The sequence below is a fragment of the Centroberyx gerrardi genome, chromosome 20 (assembly GCF_048128805.1).
Source record: "Centroberyx gerrardi isolate f3 chromosome 20, fCenGer3.hap1.cur.20231027, whole genome shotgun sequence".
Taxonomy (NCBI): Eukaryota; Metazoa; Chordata; class Actinopteri; order Beryciformes; family Berycidae; genus Centroberyx; species Centroberyx gerrardi.
Window position 1 is genome coordinate 14,245,058 of NC_136016.1, and position 23,765 is coordinate 14,268,822.

Consider the following 23,765-nt stretch of genomic DNA (forward strand, 5'->3'; position numbering starts at 1 on the left):
TGTCACCAAACCAACAAACTTTGATCCTAAAATTCTTATTTCTGAGCATCAGTAGTGAAGCCGTGCCATGCTTCACACAGGATGACGGCCCAGACCTTCACTGTCAGCACTTCTCTGTTATGTTTGGAACGTTAGAAAACATTGATAACATTAGAAACACCTCCTATGTGTGGCTGGGATGTGTAATAACACAAATCAAAAGCCTTACACACTTTGATTTAACAAGACTTTTATTCAAAGCTGGCAGGTATCTGTCAGTTTTATTTATTTGCCAGCCATTTTGTTGTCTGCAACTGTAATGTGTCCCGGCTTTTATGGGGAATAGTTTTCCTCCTCCATTATTTCTGCTTCAAAACAAAAAAACAGCAACAGAAAGCTGTGTAAAATCCCTTTTTAAAATTACATTAAGGCATAATGGAGTTTTCATCAAGTTGTTATTCAGCATTCTGCTATGCTTATTTTTACTCCTCGCCTCGGGAAAAGTTTGTGTGGAACGTACTTTAATTGGCTGAATCTGAGCCTTTGTGCAGAGAACACCCAAAAAAGGACAACTGAAGGCAAACCTGGCAACAAACCCTTGCTGACTCACATTTTATCCGCTGTCACTTGAATCAATGTTGTTTTTCTGCGTTTTCCCCTACAGAATGTTTATAGAAAATGTTTGAGTTGTGATATCTAAGAAGCCTGTAAGAAGGAAAAATATCTCAGCATGAATTATGAACGTAATACAATACACACAATTCACATTATTGTTATTATTATTGTTGATGTTGAGATTTTTTCCTGCCTTTCATTGGTGATGGCTGCCACACATCTCTGTTGGCTGTCAAGCCTTCATATGCAACCAATTAGAGACTTTGTGGTGGGAAGCCATAATGACATCCGGTGCCAGCCAGCCTTCTATACATCTGATATATTAAGAGGCAGAAAATTGTGTTCAGATGTGGGCATCAGAAACAATTAAGCTATATTTTATTTGGGTTGGTCTCTATATGTGTAGCAGTATTAGTTGGGTGGGCAGATACATCATTTGTTATTTTGCAATCGTCGGCAGCAGCGCTAATGATAGCAGCTGACCAAAAGACATTACTCTGCATAGCTGTAGCCTATATAGGCTTGGCTTACTTGCAAAAGTGCTAACTAAGCAGCTCTGCAAATGATGACTTCTTTTACGGCATCCCATAGTGTTGCCCAGATTGGCCCAGCGATATTTCATAAATAGACTTTGCATGGCATCAGGTAGGCTGAGACTAAGATCTCTGTCGCTCCACTCAGAATGAAACGGCAGCTAAAAAGACGAGGTTTCAGCAGCGCTCGCTTGTTTTGACAGTAATTTTCTTCGACTTCACACCATGCGTTTGTCTTTGCCGTTTGAACCGGCTGTCTGGCACGGGCACAAACTTCCTAAACTTTTTGCAAGGTTATTAAAGGTAAAGCTACACTGTGTCGGTAACATTCAGAGGGAATCAGCTGAAAATGGGCCCTTATCCTACAATGCTCTTAGAAGAACTGCTCCTGTGGGTGTATCAAATTTAGACTAAAGCTAAGACGGAAAACCTGAACGCTGAAGATGATCGCAGCTGCTCTCTGATGCAGAAGTCAAGCCGACACAGTGTGAAGCGGAGCTGCAGCTGGTGGCGCTGCTCGCTGCTGCCAGTGGGTGTGTGTGGAAGCTGAGGACACCATGGGTGGTTTATGGGGACTGTTGGGTTCGCTTCAACTCTCTCCAGCTTCCTTCACCTCTCATTGAATTAATTATCCTCATTTGCTGTGTGTCTGTGTGTGTGTGTGTGTGGTTAGTTTATATATTTGCAGCTATAAAATGCTAAAACACAAAGAAGGAAAAATTAAACGGAAATTAAATCAAAGGGACAGAGAATGTGGTTGTGAGTGGGAGTGTGTGTGTGTGTGTGTGTGAGGCAGGAGAGAGAGAGAGAGGATACAGGCAACTGATTTGGGGTCTGGGCACTGTCCCTCGTGGGCTTATGAGGGTTTTTTGTGAAGGTGTGTGTGGGTACATTTGTGTGTGAATGTGTGTGTGTGTGTGTGTATGTGTGAACCCCAGGAGCAGGAATTAGTCAGAAAGACAGGGGAAAGAAAGGTTGTGGCCTTTAGTTTGACATTTTTGACCATAGAAACACGACCACACACACACACACACGCACACACACACGCACTTATGTGTTTTGCTTTGAGGCCACATTCTGACAACACAACAGTCAAATTAGGAATTTGGCCGCTTGTTTCCCTGTCTTGCACACATATGTTGGCCTCCAGGTGTGTTGATGAACTGTGGTTAAAAAGTGGAACGACTCGCTATAGTTGAAGCGTCTGCGTCAGTGTGTTTTACTTTAAAAGTTGGATTATTTTCAGAAGAATTGGGGATTTAAACTCTGTGAATTGGGTTTGCATGTTTGTATGTATGTATGTGTGACAGCGGCTGAAAGTCACTCTCGTCTACGCGCATTCTCTCTTGAATAGATTTTTGTGAAGTTGCCAAAGCCTTGTGCATGGTGACAAAAGAATGCAGTATAGGAGACAATCAGGGTGCTGGAGGGGGAATGTTGTCCCCTCTGGGCAGGAATGTGTCCCCTGGGCCAAGTCACAATGCTCAATTCACACTGGGCCCCCTGCAAAAAAAAAAAAAAAAAAAAATGCCATTCTGAAATACCAGGTGATGCTTTGTGTGAGCCATTCATTATATCACTGTCACATGTCTATCTGCTCACGTATTCAAGACTGTCAGGCTATAGACCAGGGGTTGTGGATGAGGCCCACTCTGTTGATTTCAACAGCCGTGAATTACACCCACGCACTGCCATCCACAGAGTGGGTTAGTGCATGGTAATTACATCTAGTTTTGCCAAAGGTGCGCTGTAATGAGTCATGTGGTGAGAAAAAATTTAAAACTGCATTATATAAAACTCCTTTGGTCATGTCTGTGTGTGTGTGTGTGTTGTTTTTGCCTACAGGTTCGGCCTACTATGACAACGTGCGGCCGCTGGCCTATCCAGACTCGGATGCTGTGCTCATCTGCTTTGACATCAGCCGTCCGGAGACGCTGGACAGCGTGCTGAAAAAGGTCAGTGTCAGATTAACAAGTGTGAACGTGATCCTGTGCAATTTGGCCAAATTTGTCTAAGTTTTTCAGGTACATTTTGCCTTCAGACAGACCTACTAAAACTGTTCTTGTGTGAGTGACTATCTTGATAAATCTAAATTTTCTCTTAATTTTCACAGCTGAGAAAAACATAATCTAAGAGAGAGGATTGACCATCAACATACTATAGAACAGCCACTTTAAGTTTGCAGCATGGTTATCTATATAGTTTAGACAATTCAGAAAATAGCAAATCTACAAATGGGAACACTAAAGAATGGGCTTTCACTGGGTCACATTTCCAAAACCTTGGGGAACCACTGGTGTTCACCTCTCCGTCCCACGAAACAGAGCTGTTTGAGCGTTGAGCATCAAATGCGTGGGAGCGTTCGACGGCGGCTCCTTTCAGTGTTCCAACATTCCTGTTGTCAACGCCATCACTCATCGATGACATCATCAAAGCGAGACAAAAACCCTCATGTCTCTATGGTGGTCTCACATCTTCTGGGGGTCCACTTGAGAGCCAACTTGAACCTTGACCTTATGAGATGCCCTGATTATTCCGTGTTAACAGTGATGAATATACCACTCTCACAATGGATGCTCAGGATGCCAAAGTGACGTGTGTGTGTGTGTGTGTGTGTGTGTGTGGGGGGGGGGGGGGGGGGGGGGGGGGGGGGGAGATGGACTCACACCCAAGCGTTCAGATACAAGTGTTTGGACATTGAATATAAGTGCTTCAGTGGTGGCAATGTCCAATTGTGTGTTGTCTTTGTTTCCGTTTACGGCATTTTTTGAAAACTTATTTTCCCTCTGCGCGCTTCCATTCCATTCCTCAAATATTGGCCTTGAAACAGATAGCACTTCTACTTCGTCTTTTCTTCACACTGCCATGTCTGACAGCCCTCCTCCCCTAACCGACTCTCGCGCCCTCCAATTCTCCTTTTTATATAGAAAGGCAATTTTTTTCCTCAACATTGCTTCTATAAGCTAGAAAAATACCCCTTGACTCCGGATCACTTATCTTTTTCCTTTTTTGTATCCTTTGTTCTCTTCAGTCCAATCTCTCTTCAATCGCTCCTCTAAACCTCCCATGTTAGACTGTCTGTATCTCTCTCTTATCTAGCATCCCCCTACCTAACATCTTATCCCCTTCTCTACCCGGCTCTCACCTTTTTTTCATTCCAACCCTTGCTCTTCATCCAGCAACTTTTTCTCAGCCTTTTCTTTTTTCTTGACTTCATGCATGCATACCTTCATCTCCCATGCATTCTCCTGTCTGTCTGTCTGTCTGTCTGTCTGTCTGTCTGTCTGGTTTGTATGGGGGTATTGGGTTCCTCGTGAATGAAGCGCAGAGGGTTATGAGAGTCGTGATGTGGCAGTCACTACACTTAACCCTCAAGGCTGCTACAGATCCTTGACTTGTACATACTGGATCTCTCATTGTCACTTTTTTGACGGCAGCCAAAGGCCAGAAGCTGCACAGAAACTACAAACACTTGGCATAGCATCAGCCACACACACGCGTACACACACACACATACACACACGTTATTTGCTGATTATGTAAGGGAGTGGAATTGCAATCTCGGGTTTTACCAACCATCGTTTCACTGCTGCTGGATGTAGCACCCAGGAGTCAGTAGTGGAAATACAATAATAACAATACTGCACCAGAGAGTGTTGTTGTACACACACACACACACACACACACACACTGCTTATATTGTTCACACGAGCTTAGGAACCTGATAGTGTTTTGATCTGGGTATTTTGATAACGCACTTACCTTCCCTGACTGTAAAAGTGTTAACTTTTATGACACATTTATTTGCGGATGAAACGTATATGAACGGTGTTAAAACGCTTCCCAAATTGAACTTCTTCAATGAAATTCTTACTACTGAAATTGTGTCAAAAATACTAAGCCTCCGTTTTCAACGTTTGATAAATCAGAGTGGCAGCTCTGACAGCTCGCATTCTGCTCTTTATCTAGGACAAAACTCTTACCATTTCTTACATTAACACAAACAAGAAGTCGCTCATCCCTTGGGTCCTTTGTGACTCATCTAAATTGTTGCCATTCACCAGTCGCACACTGTTTGGTAGAGAAGCCTATTGAAGGCAACAGCTCACAGTGCAAAACAGCACAACGTGCTGCAGCCCGTAACAACAGTGACACAGGCATCTGGGAGAAAGGATCCCTTTGTAATGGAGAACAAATGGAGAAACAGTGCTCAAAGTGGTTGGCTGTGCCATGGTGTGAGGAGATAATGAAAGGAATCTCAGAGAGAAAGAGACAGAGTGAGAGAAAGAGAGAGAGAGAGAGAGGACTCTTCATAGTTCAAGTCATGTCTGTAGTCTCTAATGGGTATTGTCTGTCTCTTACTGCGTCTTCTCCCATGGTACACACTGGCATTTGTTATGTCCATGTGCTCCGTGCTGCTGTGAGCTCATGTTGTAGCAAACCGAACAGGCATATATTATTAAAGTGTTGTGTTGTTATTGTTTTTCTGTTCCGTCCTACCCTGTTCTGTTGAGGCCTGTTTCCATGTCGCACGATTGTCATGTCAAGTGACTCATGGACTCATGGAAACAGGAGATTCCTATGTCAGATTTTCAGATAGAAGCGTGATTCATGTCGAGTTCCATAGATTTATAATTAGTAATGTGCTGCATGTCCTTTGGCTCTGGGCCCTTGAGCTATCAAGGTTTTCACATTCTTTTTTCAAAAATGTACTTTTGTTGGACATTTAGACAAGCTGTCGTATTTTCAGATTGACCGACATTTTGAAACTGTCCAGTGGGTTCTTGGGTCCCCAGGTTTATGATCATATGGAAGATCATGCAAACTTTAACTTAAAATACCAAAGCAAAACCAAAATTAGTTAAAACGTTTTCCCATAACTGTGAATCTAGTTAAGTGCTGGAGTATAAATGCAGTCAATTGCAGTCACTGTGTAAAACAGAGTAATCAGATTGCAGATCCTCTTGAGAAATTGGAGATTATTGTTGCACTTCTCCTAGCCATGTTTGAATGGAAAATGTTTGTTTTTATTGTGAGATCACAGATACAAAAATATAAGATTTTATACTAATTGTTGATAATGGCTGTAGATGATACGATAAGCACTTCATTGGAATAAATTGTTTACCCTCATATTCTATAGATGGTGAAGTAATCCAAAGGTAACAGAGTAATCAGAATGTATTAGTGATTAATATAGTGGATGATGTTAGTGATTACAATTTTAAGCAGGTAATCAATCATCTGTAACAGGTTACGTTTTGAAAGGAACCTTCTCAACCTTGTTAATTAGAGATCTCAGATCAGCAGAAGTTTAATCAATACAGGCTGTGACCCATGTTACCCTCTGGTTATCCATATGTGATTTGTACTGATGTGTGGTTCTCCATTGATCCGCAGTGGCAAGGCGAGACCCAGGAGTTCTGTCCCAATGCCAAGGTGGTGCTGGTTGGCTGCAAGCTGGACATGAGGACGGACCTCAACGTACTGAGGGAGCTTTCCAAGCTTAGACTCATTCCTGTCACCCACGAACAGGTGAGGAGTGCAGCCTTAACCCTTGTGATGTCTTCATATTCTGTATGCTCCCCTTGTCCTCGGGTCAAAAATGATCCGGTCTCACTGTCCCTCCTAGTATAAAGCCTCTTCATTTAATTTTTAACCCAAAATCTATTTTCCAGGTCCAGGTATTCTGTATTTATTCAGTGTACACCACTGTACACTGTACAGTGCTGTACGGTTTTACTGTAAAATATACATCATAAGTGGACTAGTACTGAAGCACCCCTGACTCTTTTTCTTGCTAGGAAACCATTTTTCTCGTGAGAAAAAGAGTGTTCATAGTTACTACAAATCATTTATAAATGTTTTATCAAATTGTATTTAGTCTGTAATTGATTTAATAACTGTCGGGTCAAAAATGACCCAAAGACAATCTTTGTACCCTGATAGTGTACAGCTTATATAAAAATATAAAAAATTTAAATGTTTCACTTTTTCTAATTGTAAGATCACTCCAGGAGAAGTCATTGAATTTCATGCAGAAAAAAAATAATTTAGGAGGTTTTCACTGCTGTTAAACTCAGAAACGGGTCATTTTTGACACGAGGACAACACAAGGGTTAAAGGATAATTTGTTTGTATTCTTCCTATGAAAGCCCAGTCAATATGTGTGAACTCTCTCCCTAAAGATAGAGACAAGAAAACTAAGACATGAACTTGTTACGTCATCAGCATGTAAAATCTGGAGCTGGAGCAGATTTTCTTCTTATATATGGAACAAAACAACTATCATTATCAACTCAGCATCCCTTTTTTTTTAATTCACTGCGCAATCATCCATCAGCTCCAGTGATGCAGACTCACTGCAAAGGCTTACATTACATTTTCTGCAGTTGGAACATCTGTCAAGACAAAGAGAAAAACAGGGAAATCTCTCATAGATTTCTTGTATCCATTACTTTAACTGAAATTTAGAATTTGCAAGGTCATTCTTCCATACAAATGCAGCACTGGGATAATAGTGGATGCACATGGTTTTTAAAGGAGAATACTGGTGTCACTGAGAGTTATAGCCCACTTACTTCTTACTAGGCCTAGTTTACATTTGCCCCAAGAAGCAGAGATCCATTTGCAATGCATGCCACATGTAATTAGATTTTTTTTTTTTTACATTTATTCGTTTTTTATCGATTTTATGGTGTCAAACCTAGCTTGAAATCAACTGCTGTCAAAGTCAACAAAGACACCACAAATAAGAAGACATGACTGTGAATAAATAAAACATAAAATTTGTTAGGCGACACGTTTTGAAGTATTACTTCCTAGTGGAGATTTCCATTTCTTCCTGTGGGTGTCAGGTGATTGACAGTCAGCAGAGATATGAAAACACTCAGCTCAGGCACAATGAAATAGCAATAAAACAGAAACTTTGACATAACTGAATTGAGGTTTCAATGGATTATCTTGCTCTGTGGAAGTTGTTTTTCATACTGTACAAGAATGAATGGCAGCAAATGGCTTCTTCTGAAGGGAAAACGAGTGCAGATATCTTTAATTCCCTAAAGCCTCACTGATGTAGGTACACACAGGTGTCCTGCATACAGCTAATGATGTGAATGGGTTTGTATGTCTGTATGGGTATAGACCTGCCTATCATGTTTGCTTTGTGTCCTCTGATGTCTTAAGACCGAAAGCTTTCTGTATTCTTCCTCCCTTTTATGTGTAAAATATTGAAAAAAATTAATTTATATAAGATTATAATATCTGGAACATGCATGACAAATGTTTTGAACTCTGTTCTGTGTAATTTTCTGCAGCAGTGATTTTCATTTGCCCACAGTAACAATGATTTACGTACAGATTTAATAGTATTTTCCTTGACAAATGAGGCCCATTGTTTTGCTCCCATCTGTGCATAAACAAAACTTCAGAAAATGAGTTCTGAAGATGACATTTGGTTCTGATCATAACTTCCCTAAATATGAAAACACAAGGAGCATAAAAGAGCTGGAACTGAATGATGAGGGAGACAAACAGTAGGATGTGCGATAATACAATTGTTTTGTTTGTGTCTTGGAGCAATGAACAATGGCGTGCATGAATTTTAATAGCCTATTTTCATGTTAATGTAAATTCCCCCTTCATAGCAGCCCTTTGTTGACAAATTAATATTTTCTCATACCTCTCAGAAAGCAAAGGTAACAACCTTGACTTTCCTGTCAGTAACAGCATCAAAATTGGTCCATCAAGATCTCAAATTAGTTTATCTGCATAAACTGATTTAGCTCCCAATCCACAGAACCCTCTGGTTACACCAAAACATCCACACGTTCTCCTTAAAGCATAATTGCTCCAGCCATTTTCAGACTGGACCCTATTTTCCCATCTTTTTCCCACCATTCCTTTCATGTCGGACCAAAATCTTGTCAATTGCTTCACTATAGAGCTACTTACATCTTGTTTGGCTGGGTGTGCAGCTCCAATACAGTCCTAACAGGCCAGTGGATACACAGCATGTCTTTTCCAATATATTTACATTCTCTCTGTACTGAGACATGTATATATTTAATTTCCATCTCATCCATGACTTGACAACTTTCCCTGTGTATTTTACACTTCTTTACACAGCGGTGCATGTACTGTAGACAAGGAGCTACAGTTGGTGAGCAAAGAGTAAACAAGGACAAACAAAGAGTAAACAAACAACTAATGAGACAACTGTATGAGCAAGGCATGACTTTAGATTTTCATTTACATATTTTAGCAATATGTCAGAGTGACCATATTACAGAGTGAGCAATGTGTTGAAAAAGACATGCTTTGGGTGCATTTGGGGTTGATTTTTGGAGTGCAGTCCCTTATAGGACTGTATGAGAGAGCCTGGCACTCTGCCAAGCAAGATGTAAGTAGCTCTCTAGTGAAACAGCTGACAAGATTTTGGTCAGAATTGATGGGATGAGATGGGGAAATGGGGTTGAAAATGGCCAGAGTTATACTTTATAGTGCATTGTGAACTCAGAACCAAGCAGTCCCACTCGCAAAAGTTATGAGCTGTCCTCAATGAGCCCCATTCAAAGGACGGCCCTGCCTCTAATGCAAATCAAATAGCCGCAATCTGGGACTGGTAAATTCCAGCCACTCAGCCAACTGATGTGATCCCCAGGGGAAGAGGACAGTCACAAGAAAGAACCGCTGATGAACTCTGTGCCTACTGCTGTAATCTGCTTAAGGTCAAAATTGAGACTTGAAGTGTTGGAACATTTCCCTTAGTGCAAAAATAAAGCCTCCCTAGTTAGACAGCTCAAGCCTTTAATATTTTTCATAGAGGAGGAATAATATCGCCCTGTCTGGCTGGTAGATATTTCCTCAGCATGGCATGTCTCTAACACTGATGACTGAACACCTATGCTGTCACAGAGTGTAGGTATTTCATTGCCAATGAAGTTAGTGAAAGCATCTGATGACACTCTCAACAAAGAAAGAGCAAAGTAAGGCGAGATTCTCCAGAGATAGAGACACAGAGGAAGACTGAGTAAGAGAGGTGCTATTTAAGCCTCCCGTCCCCTGCTGTGCCTCTTCTATGAAAAGACCTAAAGAAGGATCGGCTAAATCAATAGGAATTGTACCTAGGTTCCCCTGTCTTATTACAAGATAGACCCAAGTAGACAGCGTCAGAGTTGTTGGAGAAAAGGTAAGTATAGCAAAATGAAAGCGCCTCGTTGAAGTTCAAGTGGCCCTGATTGAAGATGGTGCTCTCCACTGCTGGGAATAAGCTCAGCTTTTACGTTTGAGTTTTGCAGTTGCACAGATAGGCCTTGAATATTTCATAGCTGTGTGGAGGATCTCAGCTTTCTCTATACTTCTTATAGTGTAGGGTCTTGAGAGGGAAGCATCTACATGACCGAGTGTGATGGTCTAAGACGCAACAAAAGCTAGGCGAAGATAAACTAATGGCAGGTAATAAATGGTAATAATAAACTTGATTTCTATAGCGCTTTTCAAAACAGTGTTGTAGGTCCACTGTGTATGCATGACTGCACTCATGGTACTGAAAAAAATAAAAGCGTCCACCAAATGTTATGTTATGTAAATGCTTTATATGCCTTCAGTGAATTACATTACAATTTACACAGGATTTATGTATTCCAAAGGTTCAACATGGTCCAAGGACATTTAAGGATACAAAAAGCACATGACCTGGCTCTCTCTCTCTCACACACACACACACAACCTCTTTGTTTCTTATAGTTGGCTCGGACTGCTAGCTCTCAGCACTTGAGTCACCCGGTCATGAACCAATTGTGCTTGAAGTTTTGAACCCCCATTCTCAGTGTTGTAGAGCCTTTACTGTTTCTCTGTCCACTCAACAGACTGATGTTCTCTCTCTCTCTCTGTAGGGCACTAATTTGGCGAGGCAGATTGGAGCCGTGGCCTACGCCGAGTGCACCGCCAAATATTCCGAGAACAGCGTCCGCGATGTGTTCCACGTCACCACCTTGGCGTCCGTGTCCCGCGTCCATCGGCCTCAGCTCAAACGCGCCGGCTCGCGACGCGGCCTCAAGCGGGTCTCTCAGCAGCCGCCCCGGACTGAGATTCACGAGCACCCACCTGCCATTAGAAAGGACCGGGCCAAAAGCTGCGTGCTCATGTAGGGCCGGAGCGTACCAGCAACCCAAATGTGTGTGCAGATGGACATCATGTACCATACTACACATGAACTTAATTTATTGGTTAATTCTTGTCAAATCTTTGCACTGCATAAAGGGACAATGTGATGAAAACAACAAAGAATGCTATACTGTGGAGTTCTTTGAGGAATCGTTTGTCCATCATTGACAAAAGCTCTCACTGTTATTTTTCTTTGTGGCCCTGTTTTCATCAGGGGAAGCCATTGTAGTGGCGACGACTATTTTTCTTCAGCCCATTTACTTGAGCAAATGGACAAAGTGACCATGGACGCCAATGGGTTGGCTAGCTAATGAAATAGAATGACAGAAAACAGTTGAAAGTGAATGTGGGGAATGGAGAAAGAAGGAAAAAAAAAATCATTTGAAATATCACAAGATGAGGAACCAGCTGTAAGGGGAGCTGGTCTTGACCTCTATTATGTTGTTTCCTGTTCTGAAATGCTATTCTCTCTATAAGTGTTTAAGTAAATGAAGCACAATAAGATGCACGCAAACTGTTCAGTTACCCGTAAATGTCAGGGAATTACATTGTTGTTCCACTTCATATAATCAGTTTAAAAGAAAGATTTCTAGTCTAGATAGACAAAAATTAATGGGCTGAGATGACACTAATTTTCCTAAACCACAAGTGCTTTTAAGATTTAGAATTGAATAATCACTCACCACATAATACTGAAGTGTTGTGAAATTAATATTGTTCTGATAATCTACATTGGGAAGTACAGTCACAGAGGGAGAAAGGGGGGTGACTGTTACACTGTACATGTGATACTGAAATAAAAGAAACTTGCTCTGCTAAGTGGTGGAAAGTTTTTAATATATGACATATTCATTTGGCCATGATCCAACACGGTCAGAAACTTCAATGTATTTAAACTGCTTTCCTTGAAGAGGAGCCCATCTTTGATTCATACTTTTGTCTTGGCCAGAATTTTTCTAACTGCATTTCAGTTCATTGGAGCAGAGAGGAGAGTAGTTCCCAGCTCTGAACATTTTGTCAGAGGAAGACAGAACATTTCTCTTTGAAAAAGCTCTTTCTGTTGGGGGAAGATAGAACATTTCACTTGAAAAAGACAACTCAGTGTTTCCAAACTGGATCAACAGCACATTCACAGTTAAACACTGCCCCAGCTCAATAAAAAACATTGCAAACACTAACTTTGCCAGGAAAACATGAAAAACAATAAATCAACCCCACGCACAAGAGACCCTATGTGTAATAACTTAAGATAAAATAATAACATATAATAAAATAATAAAATGATAAATAGCCAATCACAAGAGAACACAAAGTGCAAGCAAGCGAGCAAAAACAAATTGCAACATGCACCCTTGAAACCCATGAAACCAAATGTTTCCATGATCAATGAGTGAGAAACAACAAGACACCAAAATCTGGCCTATTTGAAAAGGCTTGCATAATAATTAACATAATCAATTTGGAATTGCTAATTTAAGAGTCAAAGCAACATGAAATTTATTCAATTCCAATTCCAAGGTAATAAGCAGGCATCTCGCTTGCAGAAAAAACCCCACAAATTTACAAACAAACACAACTCCTTGGTTATGTGATGGTGTGTAGTTTTCTGTTGTTGTGAATTCTAAGTGTGTTCTAAGCCGTCACGTTCTGTGCTGATGCTATGTAATGCTATGGTCGTCTGCTTTGCACTGACGAGTCCCTCGGCTCCCTGGTCAGTAAATAATGCTTATCATCTCTCTCAAGTCTCTGAGGCAATGACAAATAAGAGTGTGCTGGCAGGCGGGTTTACAGAGGCCATAACGTCCCCATGGCAGCGTCGACACCTGCATGGTCTATGACTTTAATTTGAAGACTTTAATATGAATGATAGCACACCTTGGCATTCAGTATGACATGAATTTGAAGTGTAATCCTGATCATGTTTGAAAAAAAAATTAAATGATTTTAAATGATTAAAATGCTGGCTTTATTTGCTGTTTTATTAACCTTTTTTCACTAATCTATTACTAAAGCAATTGAAAGTAGGTCTAGGCAGCTGCAATATTGAGGGGCAGAATAATGAATGGCCCCTGCCATTGTACACCAATTAAAATAGCTTTTCTCCAACCTGCTGCAACTTTAAACTACTTCACAACTACAATAGGTAAGCTGTACACGCAGCAGACAAAACAGCAAGATATTAATTGTTTTTACAATAAGAGAATAAGAGAAGAGAATTGTAATTCTCTTGCAATAAGAGAATTGTATGTTCCAAACAAGAGGAGCTGCTAAAACTCCTTTACATGTAGGCTCCCTTGTGTACGAGCTACAGAGAAGAGTAAATTAGAGTTAAATTTTCATATGCCCTTTCTTTCTCACCAGAACAGTTGTATCAATGGCAACATCTTCATAATTACCTTTTTATAAGGTGTAATCAGGCATTAGAAGTTTCAAGCTGTGCTTGATGTCACCCCTCCAAAAGTGTTATGTCCATATAATTTTATAATGCAATGCTATTCCATCTCTATGAATGACCTACCCTCCTCTACAGTACAGAGGATCCTATGAGTAACTGGTTGTGACTGGAAGTGAGCTTTAATATACTGTATATGTAGTGTTGAACGTCCATCCATGTACAACTCATATCAATCACATATTTCTCAAATGAATTGGGTGAGGACAATGTGAGAGGGCCATGACCATGTTGGCTTTTTCAAACGGGTTTGGTTTGTGTTTTTGTCCATGAGATGTTGACAAAACCAGACCACATTGTATTTGTCAGCCTAAGGCTAATTTTCACATCCTATTGTAATAAAAAAAAAAATAGTATATTCACGCTGGTATTATCTTCACACTTATAGAAATAGTTCAGAACTATTCAGCAACATCATATATTCTGTGAACAGAAGCCCCTGATATTCAAAAATGAAAACAGTTGTTTGAATTGAATCTGCAGAACCTTGTGCTCTGACCTTTAACTGTAACTCTCGTTCCATTCGTTCCCCACCGCCACAGATGAGGCCCCGCAGCAACTTGCTGCCTCTGTGAGCAACGGCAAAGTGACATTTCACAGCATCGCTGCCATGTTGCCATGCAGGGAGTGTGAGGTCGCACCACATGCCTGGGGCAAGACCAGAGCGGACCTCCAGTCAAGGAGAGGACATCCACACAGAAGGAATACACTGCTAGTACTGCATTTTTATGAGTTTAGTTATAGTTTGCACTTTGTATTAATTTCATTACATTGTGCTAGTGGTGTTAATATTAGTTGGTCAGAATCATGGATAATGATTCTCACTTACTAATCTGGTGTAATTCACAATATAGTGCCTCAAAGTTTATGATCCATGTACGAGGTCATCTTCTATATTATCGTTATCATTATCATAGAATAAGCCTACTGGCTGTGTTGTCAATGTAATCGGGTCTAATTACATTTGACTTTCGTACTCACAACTCCAATACTGTGCACTTTAGCTTTGCATAACCATTGCAGCCCTAAAATCAAATCAGGGGAAAGATTTGCAGGCTACAACGACAAAGCCTCAGGCACTGGGTCAGCCACTGCCTTGGCGGAAGCATGCTTGTTGATGCTGTGGAGAGCATGGATGATGTCACTTTGCAGTCCTTCTAGCCTTCGGCTAAAGTGAGCAAACATGTTTAGCAAACATTCATCTCTATCAGCTTGTCCCTGTTGCTTCACCTGGCTTTCAATGACATTCAAGTCAACAGCCACCTAATGTAGTGCCTGCAGACGACTTCAAAGACCGAACATTTACAACACAGTTACAACAATATAATATATACAAAAACAATACAATAATCATCATAATCATAATAAACAATGTCAGGTGATGGTAAAATTTCACAGATTGGTGTCAAGATGACCATGAACAATGAAACATCTGCTGTAACATATGCGATAGTTCAAGTAGCCCTCCCACTTCCCCGAGAGGGGTGTGGCCGGAACAGGTATCTTACAACATGAATTAAAAAATGATCAGCAAGGTATGAGATCTGAGATGATGACAAAAAAGATCATTAGACCCTCATATGGCGAATAGAATATTTTCCACTGTCAAAAATGACATAGCATCTCTGGCTATATAATCCATCTTTATGTCTTTAGGTGTTACAATGACAGTATAGCCAAGCTGAGTTCAAATTGATAAATTCGTCAGTGGTCGAGTTCAAATGATAGTAGAAATGGTATGTATCTCATGCTATACTTTACCTTTTACACTAGGCATTTTGCTGACACTCTTAGCCAGAGCCACTTAACAATAACTGCAACAGTAGAATAAATTTAAATTCCTAGATTGCAACCAAGAGTGAGCCTGGGTGAGTGCCATTACAATATTCCTGTGACTAGAGGATGAACATGTAAACGACAAGTGCTAGGAATAGAAAAACAGCTACAGGTACAATGGATTTTTTTCCCAATGTAAGAGCAAATTAAACCAAGTAGAGGAGGAAGGTGGTAGAGGAGACATAATTCAGTCAGGAGAGGGTGATGTGAGGTACTTCTTGAAGAGATGAGTTTTCAGCCTGCGACCGAAGATGGGGGGGGGGGGGGGGGGTGACTCTGTTTTCCTGACTGGAGTGAGAAGGTAATTCCACAACTGGGGAGCCAGCAGGGAGAAGAGATGAGTCTGGGCGGAGCGATAACCGGGTTGTTGGAGGGAAGGGAAATCTAAGCAGCCGGTAATGGCAGGGCTAGCGTGTAGGGCTGGACCATGACCTGGAAGTCTGGGGTTGTAGCTGTTTTAGCAGCATTGAGCACCAACACCAGGGTTCTGAATTTGGTACAAATAGGCATGAGAAGCCAGTGGAGGGAGTGAACGAGGGGGGCACCCTGGGAGAATTTGGATAGGCTGGTGTATGGGACTAGGTGTAGGGGCTGAAGAGAGTATTTTGGGAGGCCGGCTATGAGCAGATTGCAGTTGTCCAGACGGGAGATGATTAAAATTTAAACAAAGAGCAGGTTAGGAAGGGTCTGATGCAACAGATTTTTTAGATGGCAAACCTGCAGCACTGGGTGATTATGGGCCTTACAAGGCAGCAGATTGTTTAGACTCACATTGAGATTCTTGGTGGTCTGGACAGGAGTGGTGAAGGAGTAGAGGGCAGGATTTGCAGGGGAAAAAAGAGCATCTCAGTCTTGGTGAGATTGAGTTTGAAGTGGTAGGCAGACATACAACTAGAGATGACAGTTAGGAGAGCAGAGATGCACACCTCAGTCTGAATGTGAGGGGGACAGAAAACAAAATATAGAGTTGACTCTCGTCAGCATAGAAATGCTAAAAGAAGTTGTGGAGATAACAGGTCCACGCAATCGAAGAAGAGGAAGGGGCCTCAGACTGACACCTGAGGGACCCCACTGGAGACGGGGTGTAGAGTGCCCCTCCTTGAGACCTGCTTAGTGAGGTAAGACAAGTAGGAGATGAACCATGAGAATGCAGGCCCAGAGATCACCAGCAAGGAGCATGTGGTGGATGACCGTGTCAAAGGCAGCAGAAAGGTCCATGATGATGAGGACTGAAAAAAGAGAAGCCGCTCGGGCAAAGTGGAATGATTCACTACTTCAGTGGCTGTGTTGAAGCTAGACTGGTTGGCGTCAGACATATTAATACAGAGGGGGAGAGATCAAAGGAGTAAAGGACAATAAGGAGTCTGAGATATCCTGATTTTTAATGGTGATGTAACAGCACATCTCAGGCCAGTGAGAAGTTGTCAGAGGGCCACAACATTCTGTATATGACAAAACCCTTGCAAAATTTGGTAAACATCTTTAAAATAAAGGCATTTTGATATACCTCATTAATTAATCAATTTATTTATTAATCCCCCAGGGTGGAAATTCTCTTTTGTAGAATTTGGCAGGCACAGCCAGCTAGCACAGCTCCTCTGTAGCATGTAGGAGTTAAGTACTCTGCTCAAGGATACTTAAGCAGTTATGTTCTGTCTCACTGGGGTTGATCTACCAGGAGTCAGAACATCCAGGATGTTGTCTCTGTATGAATAAGCTGTGAAGAGGAACCCTTACAGAAAAACACACAAATTGGGATTCTTCATTGCACGCACCCGCCTCTCTCTCCTGTCCTTCCTGTCTCTCTCTCTCTCAACTGTTGACTATCAAACTATAATTTTTATCATTTTTAAGCTTGATACTGTTTTCAGGGTTCACAAGGTTTTTCTGTAAGGGAAGGAACTTTATGTACTTTTGAGCAAGACAGCAAGAGAAAATCTATCTATATTTATTGCTTTTCCCACATTATTATTAGATGTACCATTATCTCCACACAAACACACTTTGCAGGGGGTCCATTTTTCATTTTAATCCCACTATAAAGTAACACTGATCAGTGACCACCTAGGCTCAACCCTTCTGCATCTTTAATGCTTTCCCCGCTTGCACAGTGTCAGTAGTCATAAAACTGCACCCTAATGCTCTGAGGGTAGAAGACGCCTGACAGCACTGATCTATTATCAGTTCATTTTACTCAAATCCTTGCCTTTACCATCAGAAGGAAAAGGAATTCAACTGATCTAAGGCTAGCAACAAGCATCAACTATCCAATACAAGCTACACAATGGCAATGCCAGGGTAATGGTTGCCGTGTCAGAGGGAGAGTGAGTCATTAAAAATGCAGGACCCATTTAAACAGTATGTAAAATTGAGCAGATTAAAAATATATGTGGCCTGTGTCCACAAGGGCCAAGGCTTCTCCTTCTGTTCTCTCTGTACAACAATGAAGGCGGCAAAAATGTGGATTCAAGGACAGAGAAAGCACATACACACAACAAAGTTCACTGCGCATGCAAGCACGCATATAGAAGATAGAAAGGTGATGTTGTAATGGTTTTCACTATGGTGTGACCTTTGAAATTGTAACTAGGAGTGAACGAAGCGCATACTGGAAGGCCTCAGATGTGAAAAATGCTCTGTTCCAACTGTAACTTCAGTGTCCTTTTTTCTACAGGAGGAAATCTTGGTGGTGGCACAGACTTGCTCACAAGTACAAGGAAACCTCTACACTAGCTGGTTGGCTTTCTAGATATCTTCCCTATCCATGACCTGGCTTTAAGCATTTTGATGAAAACCCACTTGTATGAGAGTGTTTGGGTTGCGGCCATGGGGTGATAGCAAAATACGGCTGAAATGTTGTGGGAGGCTGCAGGCCAGAGACGAGTGAGAATCACAGTAGCAAAGCGTGACAGCAATCAGGGTCATCACAGACAAGTGCACTCATTATTCACAGCATCTAGACTACCGAGTGCTGATGTGTGTGTGTGCATGTAGAGTGCACACAAACACCCACATCCTCACGTATCGAAACACAGACAGCACCTAAAATAGCTGGGTTATACCCATTAAACCAATATATTAGAACGGATGGATTTCTTTCTTGTTTAGGTTCACGTTCTTTGGTAACAGTGTCTGTGTAAGAAGTTTATTTTATTTTAGATCAGTCCATTGCCTCATCTGAAGATTTGAATTGAAACTGACCAACCTTGTAGTATGTCCAAGACGCTTTTAAAATATGTTTGTAGAATTAAAATAAAGACATTGTCAAATGCTATACAATGCTGACCACAAACATTTTTTGGCACTCTCCCATATGAGTCCATAAACAGTCAACCACTGGGTATATGCTCAGTACTGATGTCACTAAGACACAGATGATCACAGTGATGTGGCCCATATTGAGCAGTTCATGTTAAAGTATGTACGCTAATCATTTTAACTCTTCCAGGTATAGATGTTATAACATGATTAGTGAAGGCAAAGCCACATTTTAAATCAAAATAGACATTCCAATGCTTAATGCTAATGTTATGCAGAGAAATGTGAGCAGTAAGGGTCACAAGACACCTGAATCTTCAATGTTACTCTCATCAGCCATCTATCATCATATCATCATAACCATCTATGTTTTAGATTGAGCAACAGCGTCCATGAAACTGTTTATGACTATTGTTTTAGCTCTTGTAGGAGGCGCAGACAAACTCAGGGCAACACTGTTGATGTGTTACTGTAAAAAACAGAAGCAATCACTCTATGCTGACTTTAGCTGGGGGGTAAATTACTGCCCTCAGGTGTTCCATGTGAATGCCAATCTGCTTGTACGCATGTTTGCATACACACACACACACACACACACACACAGTTGCACACCAAAACATTCCAGATGGCCAACCAGATTGTTCTGTACTAATTTCCCCTGCGAAACATTTCAACAGAAATATCATCCACTGTGGGATAGACCATCCCAGGCTGAGGCATTAAGACTCAACAAATCCAGACATCTAACAAGCAACCTACTTTTAGACAAAGGCCTTCTCACACACGCACCCTTAACTAAATCAGTGTCCCTAACTTGGGTACCTTGTGACCAGTAAATGACATACAAATCTCTTATTCTCAAAATTGGAAAATTACATTCTAGTGCTTTCTGACAAAACCCTTCTGTCTATGAAACTAGCGAAATAGTCAAGCTTTGCATTGGCTGGGAAATCACTCATAAAACGAATTATTCAGTTGATTGCGATGTGTAGTAACAGAGAAAGCAAACAGTATTGCATTGAGAGAGCAAGTACTGAGACTTTACTCCGTGTCACATTGAAGCCCCGCCTCCCATTAACGAGCATTGCCACAGTTAGAGACAACTGAGCTGAATCTACACGCCACTGCGGCTCTGCATTGAAGAATCAGCTGATTGGAGGAAAGCCGCATCCTGGCACTCTGGCATTGCACATCTGGCATTTAAAAGCCCTCGGAGCAAAAGCGCTGACATTACTGTTCCTAGAGGGCTGTTTTTTTTTTTCTATTTTTGGCCACCTGGCTTTTGAGTTGAGAAGAGTTGTTGTCATGGCAATCAATGACACTGTCTGCAGCACTTGCTTTTGTTGTGTGCAGCCATGTCACACACGTAACAATTATTGATATTTGTTTATGGCACAATCGAAAATGACCATTCATTCTTTCAACTGGCAGGTGGTGTTTATCTGAAAAAGTCCTGAAGCTAAAAGAGGAGAGCCTCGAAAACAACAAATTGAGAGATTTTGCAGAAGAAAAATCACATTAGAAACCAAAAGGAGCAAATTACTCTACTTTTCTCTAAGATATATGGCGGATGCATGTCCTCAAAGCCCATCACATCCTATTTGATGCTGGAGATACATTTTTGCCATGTAATTTTCATACCTTCCCCTTCCTCAGCAGATATATACAACATTACTAGCTCTTTGGGCACAATCCGTCAAGGAACAAACATCTTCAACAGTGTAAAACAAAGGAAGTTAAAGTCAATACTTTGGCCTTCAAGCCAACCTCTATGTGGGGTTAATATTGAGTGCAGTCATTCAAGTGGACACAAGGGCTTGCATCCTTGAGGCGTCACTTTTTCCATTGTAAGTTCATTCTACTAGAAAGGAACAAGCCTATAGACTGAGACTGGCCTACAGGAGTATGATGTTTTTCTGCTACGTCGTTGTCCTTCAAAAGCCCTCTTTCCACTTGTTCATTGGATTTTGGTACTAGAGATATGGCTTCCCAACCACATTTGTTCTTCTTATTACATAGTGGACTACATCACACTTTCTATCACAACTTAGCAGACCCCTGTCACATCCTCAGGGATCTCGAGTTAGTGCTAGAAGTGGAAGCGTACATTATTAAAGTGGTATGTTTCCCATATGTGAGGAAATGCTGTCCCACGACTAAAGATATTGTCCAGGCTTGTCTCAGTGTGCAAGAATTACTCGCATTTCTCATGGATTTGACAGAACTACAGCACGAGAAGCCTTGAGGATAAAGTTTAATGTAGCTTGATGTTATGCAGGGAAAACAGTGACATGCAGGGCTTTTTCTAACTTTAGCTCTACATTGTACAGAATGCACAACTGGCCAATCAAATAACTCCCTTTTACTAGGAAACTGTCTAACAACTAAATTGTCTGAGGAGTGTGATTACATTTTGGTGCACTTATAAATCTCTTCATTACATTTTCAAGTGAGCTAAGAATCTATAGTTGTAGAGTGTTATTTTGGTATATTGCTTTGCTGTATGTCAATCCAAACACCGCCCAGTTAAGGAAAGAGTAATTTGTTGTACAGTTATAGGTAGGCATTTATCTGACAGGCCAATTTCATTCCAAAATCTGGTTCTACATGGAGTGGGGAACCTGGGGTCACAGTTGATTGCAGGATGAATTTAAAAAAAATATATAAAAATAGAATTGGAGAAAATATATAGCCTACTCATCAAGTTCAACAGTCATCCAATCACACGGATGAGCATGGCCTCCATTATGGAGCACTGGTTATGAGATGAGGGGGGAAATGTGTTGAAGGTTGATAAAGCTAAGGAACTTGCTTATCTAAGTGAAGTTATGTGAACAAACCAGACAGGTAATGATACGCCGTTTTCACTCAAATCTTAGTAGCTGTGAACTAAAATGAACTCCAGACAGATAGGGGGCTGATTTTGGCGAGTTGCGCCGGTTATTGCGCAATGTCAGAAAGCTTGACTCACACTGAACCCTGAACCTGGAATGATTTAACCAATTAAAAAAAAAAAAAAGATAGAAAATGGTGTTAGAGCTGGTGAGGCAAGAGGGAGCATTTTTTAATGGTTGGACAAGCCTAAGAGAGAACAAACTCTTTGACACAAATTGTGTTTACAATGTGAATGGGTGTGCAGAACTTCTCGGCAGAACTATTTTTGTGCTGCACTCAGTATTTTATAATGTTTTTCAAAAAAAATAAATGTGTAAGAAACTATTATATTTCTTATTCAAATATTTATCTCAAAACTGAATAGCCAGCATTCGATTTTTGCAATATTTTGGTAATGAACCAGGGGGAAATGCTGTCATCAATCTTTTAAAGGACCCAGAACTTGCCTGTTTTGTTTTTGTAACTTTTTTATTTTAGATATGAACACAAATTTGCTTTTTGTTTATCTTCCCAAATAGCTAGAATTTAGACTTTGTTATGAACATAAAATCATTGGCTTCTTCCATGTTTGCTGTTTTCACCAACATTTTAGTAGTTATGAACTCCAGACATATGGGGTTTGATTTTTTTTTTTGAGTTCCGGGCTCCAGTGTGACTTTGGATGTTTGCCTAAGTCTGGTTAGTCATGCTTTTCACTGTGTTTGCTTGACTGGCGCTGGTGGCTCACCTCAAGATAGTCAAGGAAGAAGTGTATCTTATGCATGAAAAGGCTGGCCACTCCCAGAATCTAATCCATCCACACTTAGTCATTGGTAAGATAGTGGCTCAACAAAGGACTCAAGAAATGCTGCAGGTTATGGATGCCAGAAGACCAGATGAAAGGTTAAAGTGAGTGGTTATTTGTTGATAATAAGGTGTTTCAAAGCAAGCATGCAAAATAGGGGGATGTCTTCCTGACTGAACTTGGTCTAAGAGCTTCATTATCAGCAGGATTGTTCGTCTGACTGCCTTTGGGCTACTAACAACATTAAGCTGTTAAGCTAGTCTGATATTGGCTGCCTTCTATCCATGAATAGTCCAATAGTCTATTTTCATTCATGAGAAGTTTAGCACCAACAACTTTAACTTGGCAATGGCATGCAAAAAATGTCAAATTTGATTCTTCTTAGTCTTTAAGATGTTTGTCCAATATTGGCCATGTGACACTGAATATATTTCTGATTCATTGGTGATTTGTAGTGTGATGTTACCGTCCCGCTTGAGGCTTTCTCTGCTTACTGCACATTTTTGAAAGATGCAGAGGAATGGGAGCAGAGAGGGAGTGTGTGTGTGTGTGTGTGTGATACAGAGGTTACAATTCACACCTTCTGGCCTGAGTAAAATGGACTGTGTTTCTTGTGGCAGTACTTTTGCTACAGAAGGATCATTCCCTCTCTCATCTAAATTTACATTAGGATGGTAATTTTACAGCTCATGCGTATTAGAAGATGTGAATTTGGTGTGGCACTCTTGGTGCTGATTGATTTCAATGTGTTTTAAATTGTACCTTTGTCACAGATTTTAATCTTTTACTTGGTAACCACTGCCCATGAATAAATGCAGTATTTGAATGCGGTCTCGTTTGATGTGTGCCTCTCATCTTCTCAAGCTTACAGGCAAGCTTGTACACTGCTTACAAACAGAGGTCATTGTTGTCCCCTCACATAGCCCATTCCTCTAAATCTCTTCTCTCTCATTTTATTCCCACACATTGGCTGTTCAATAATTCAAGAAAACTCTTGGCAGAGCATGTTCCTGCCTTTTCCTCCCCCTCTAAGCGTATTGGTTTTGTTCAGGGAAAGCTACCGGCTCTCCACCACGACCGGAAAGCTTGTATACACCAGGGCTTTGCAAACACCAACCAAAGAACCGTGGAGCAGGGGTGAGAATATCGAAGAACAGGCATGACACAGGCTTATTAAAATACATAAGACCTTGAGAGGATACCATAACACGGGGAAGTCAAGGTAAATATAAACAGTCTTTTTCTG

At 41.0% G+C, this 23,765-nt stretch overlaps 1 protein-coding gene across 2 annotated transcripts in view; it reads left to right on the plus strand.

Annotated features, from left to right (window-relative positions):
- LOC139927984 (rho-related GTP-binding protein RhoN-like) overlaps positions 1-12,113 on the plus strand; it is a 33,926-nt gene extending 21,813 nt beyond the window's left edge. For both annotated transcript variants that reach the window (XM_071920316.1, XM_071920315.2), the window contains exons 3-5: positions 2,973-3,082; positions 6,528-6,662; positions 11,024-12,113. In XM_071920316.1, coding sequence (XP_071776417.1) covers positions 2,973-3,082; positions 6,528-6,662; positions 11,024-11,278 — 500 coding nt within the window. In that variant the 3' untranslated portion in view covers positions 11,279-12,113. The remainder of the gene's footprint in view (positions 1-2,972; positions 3,083-6,527; positions 6,663-11,023) is intronic.
- Positions 12,114-23,765: the final 11,652 nt, after the last annotated feature.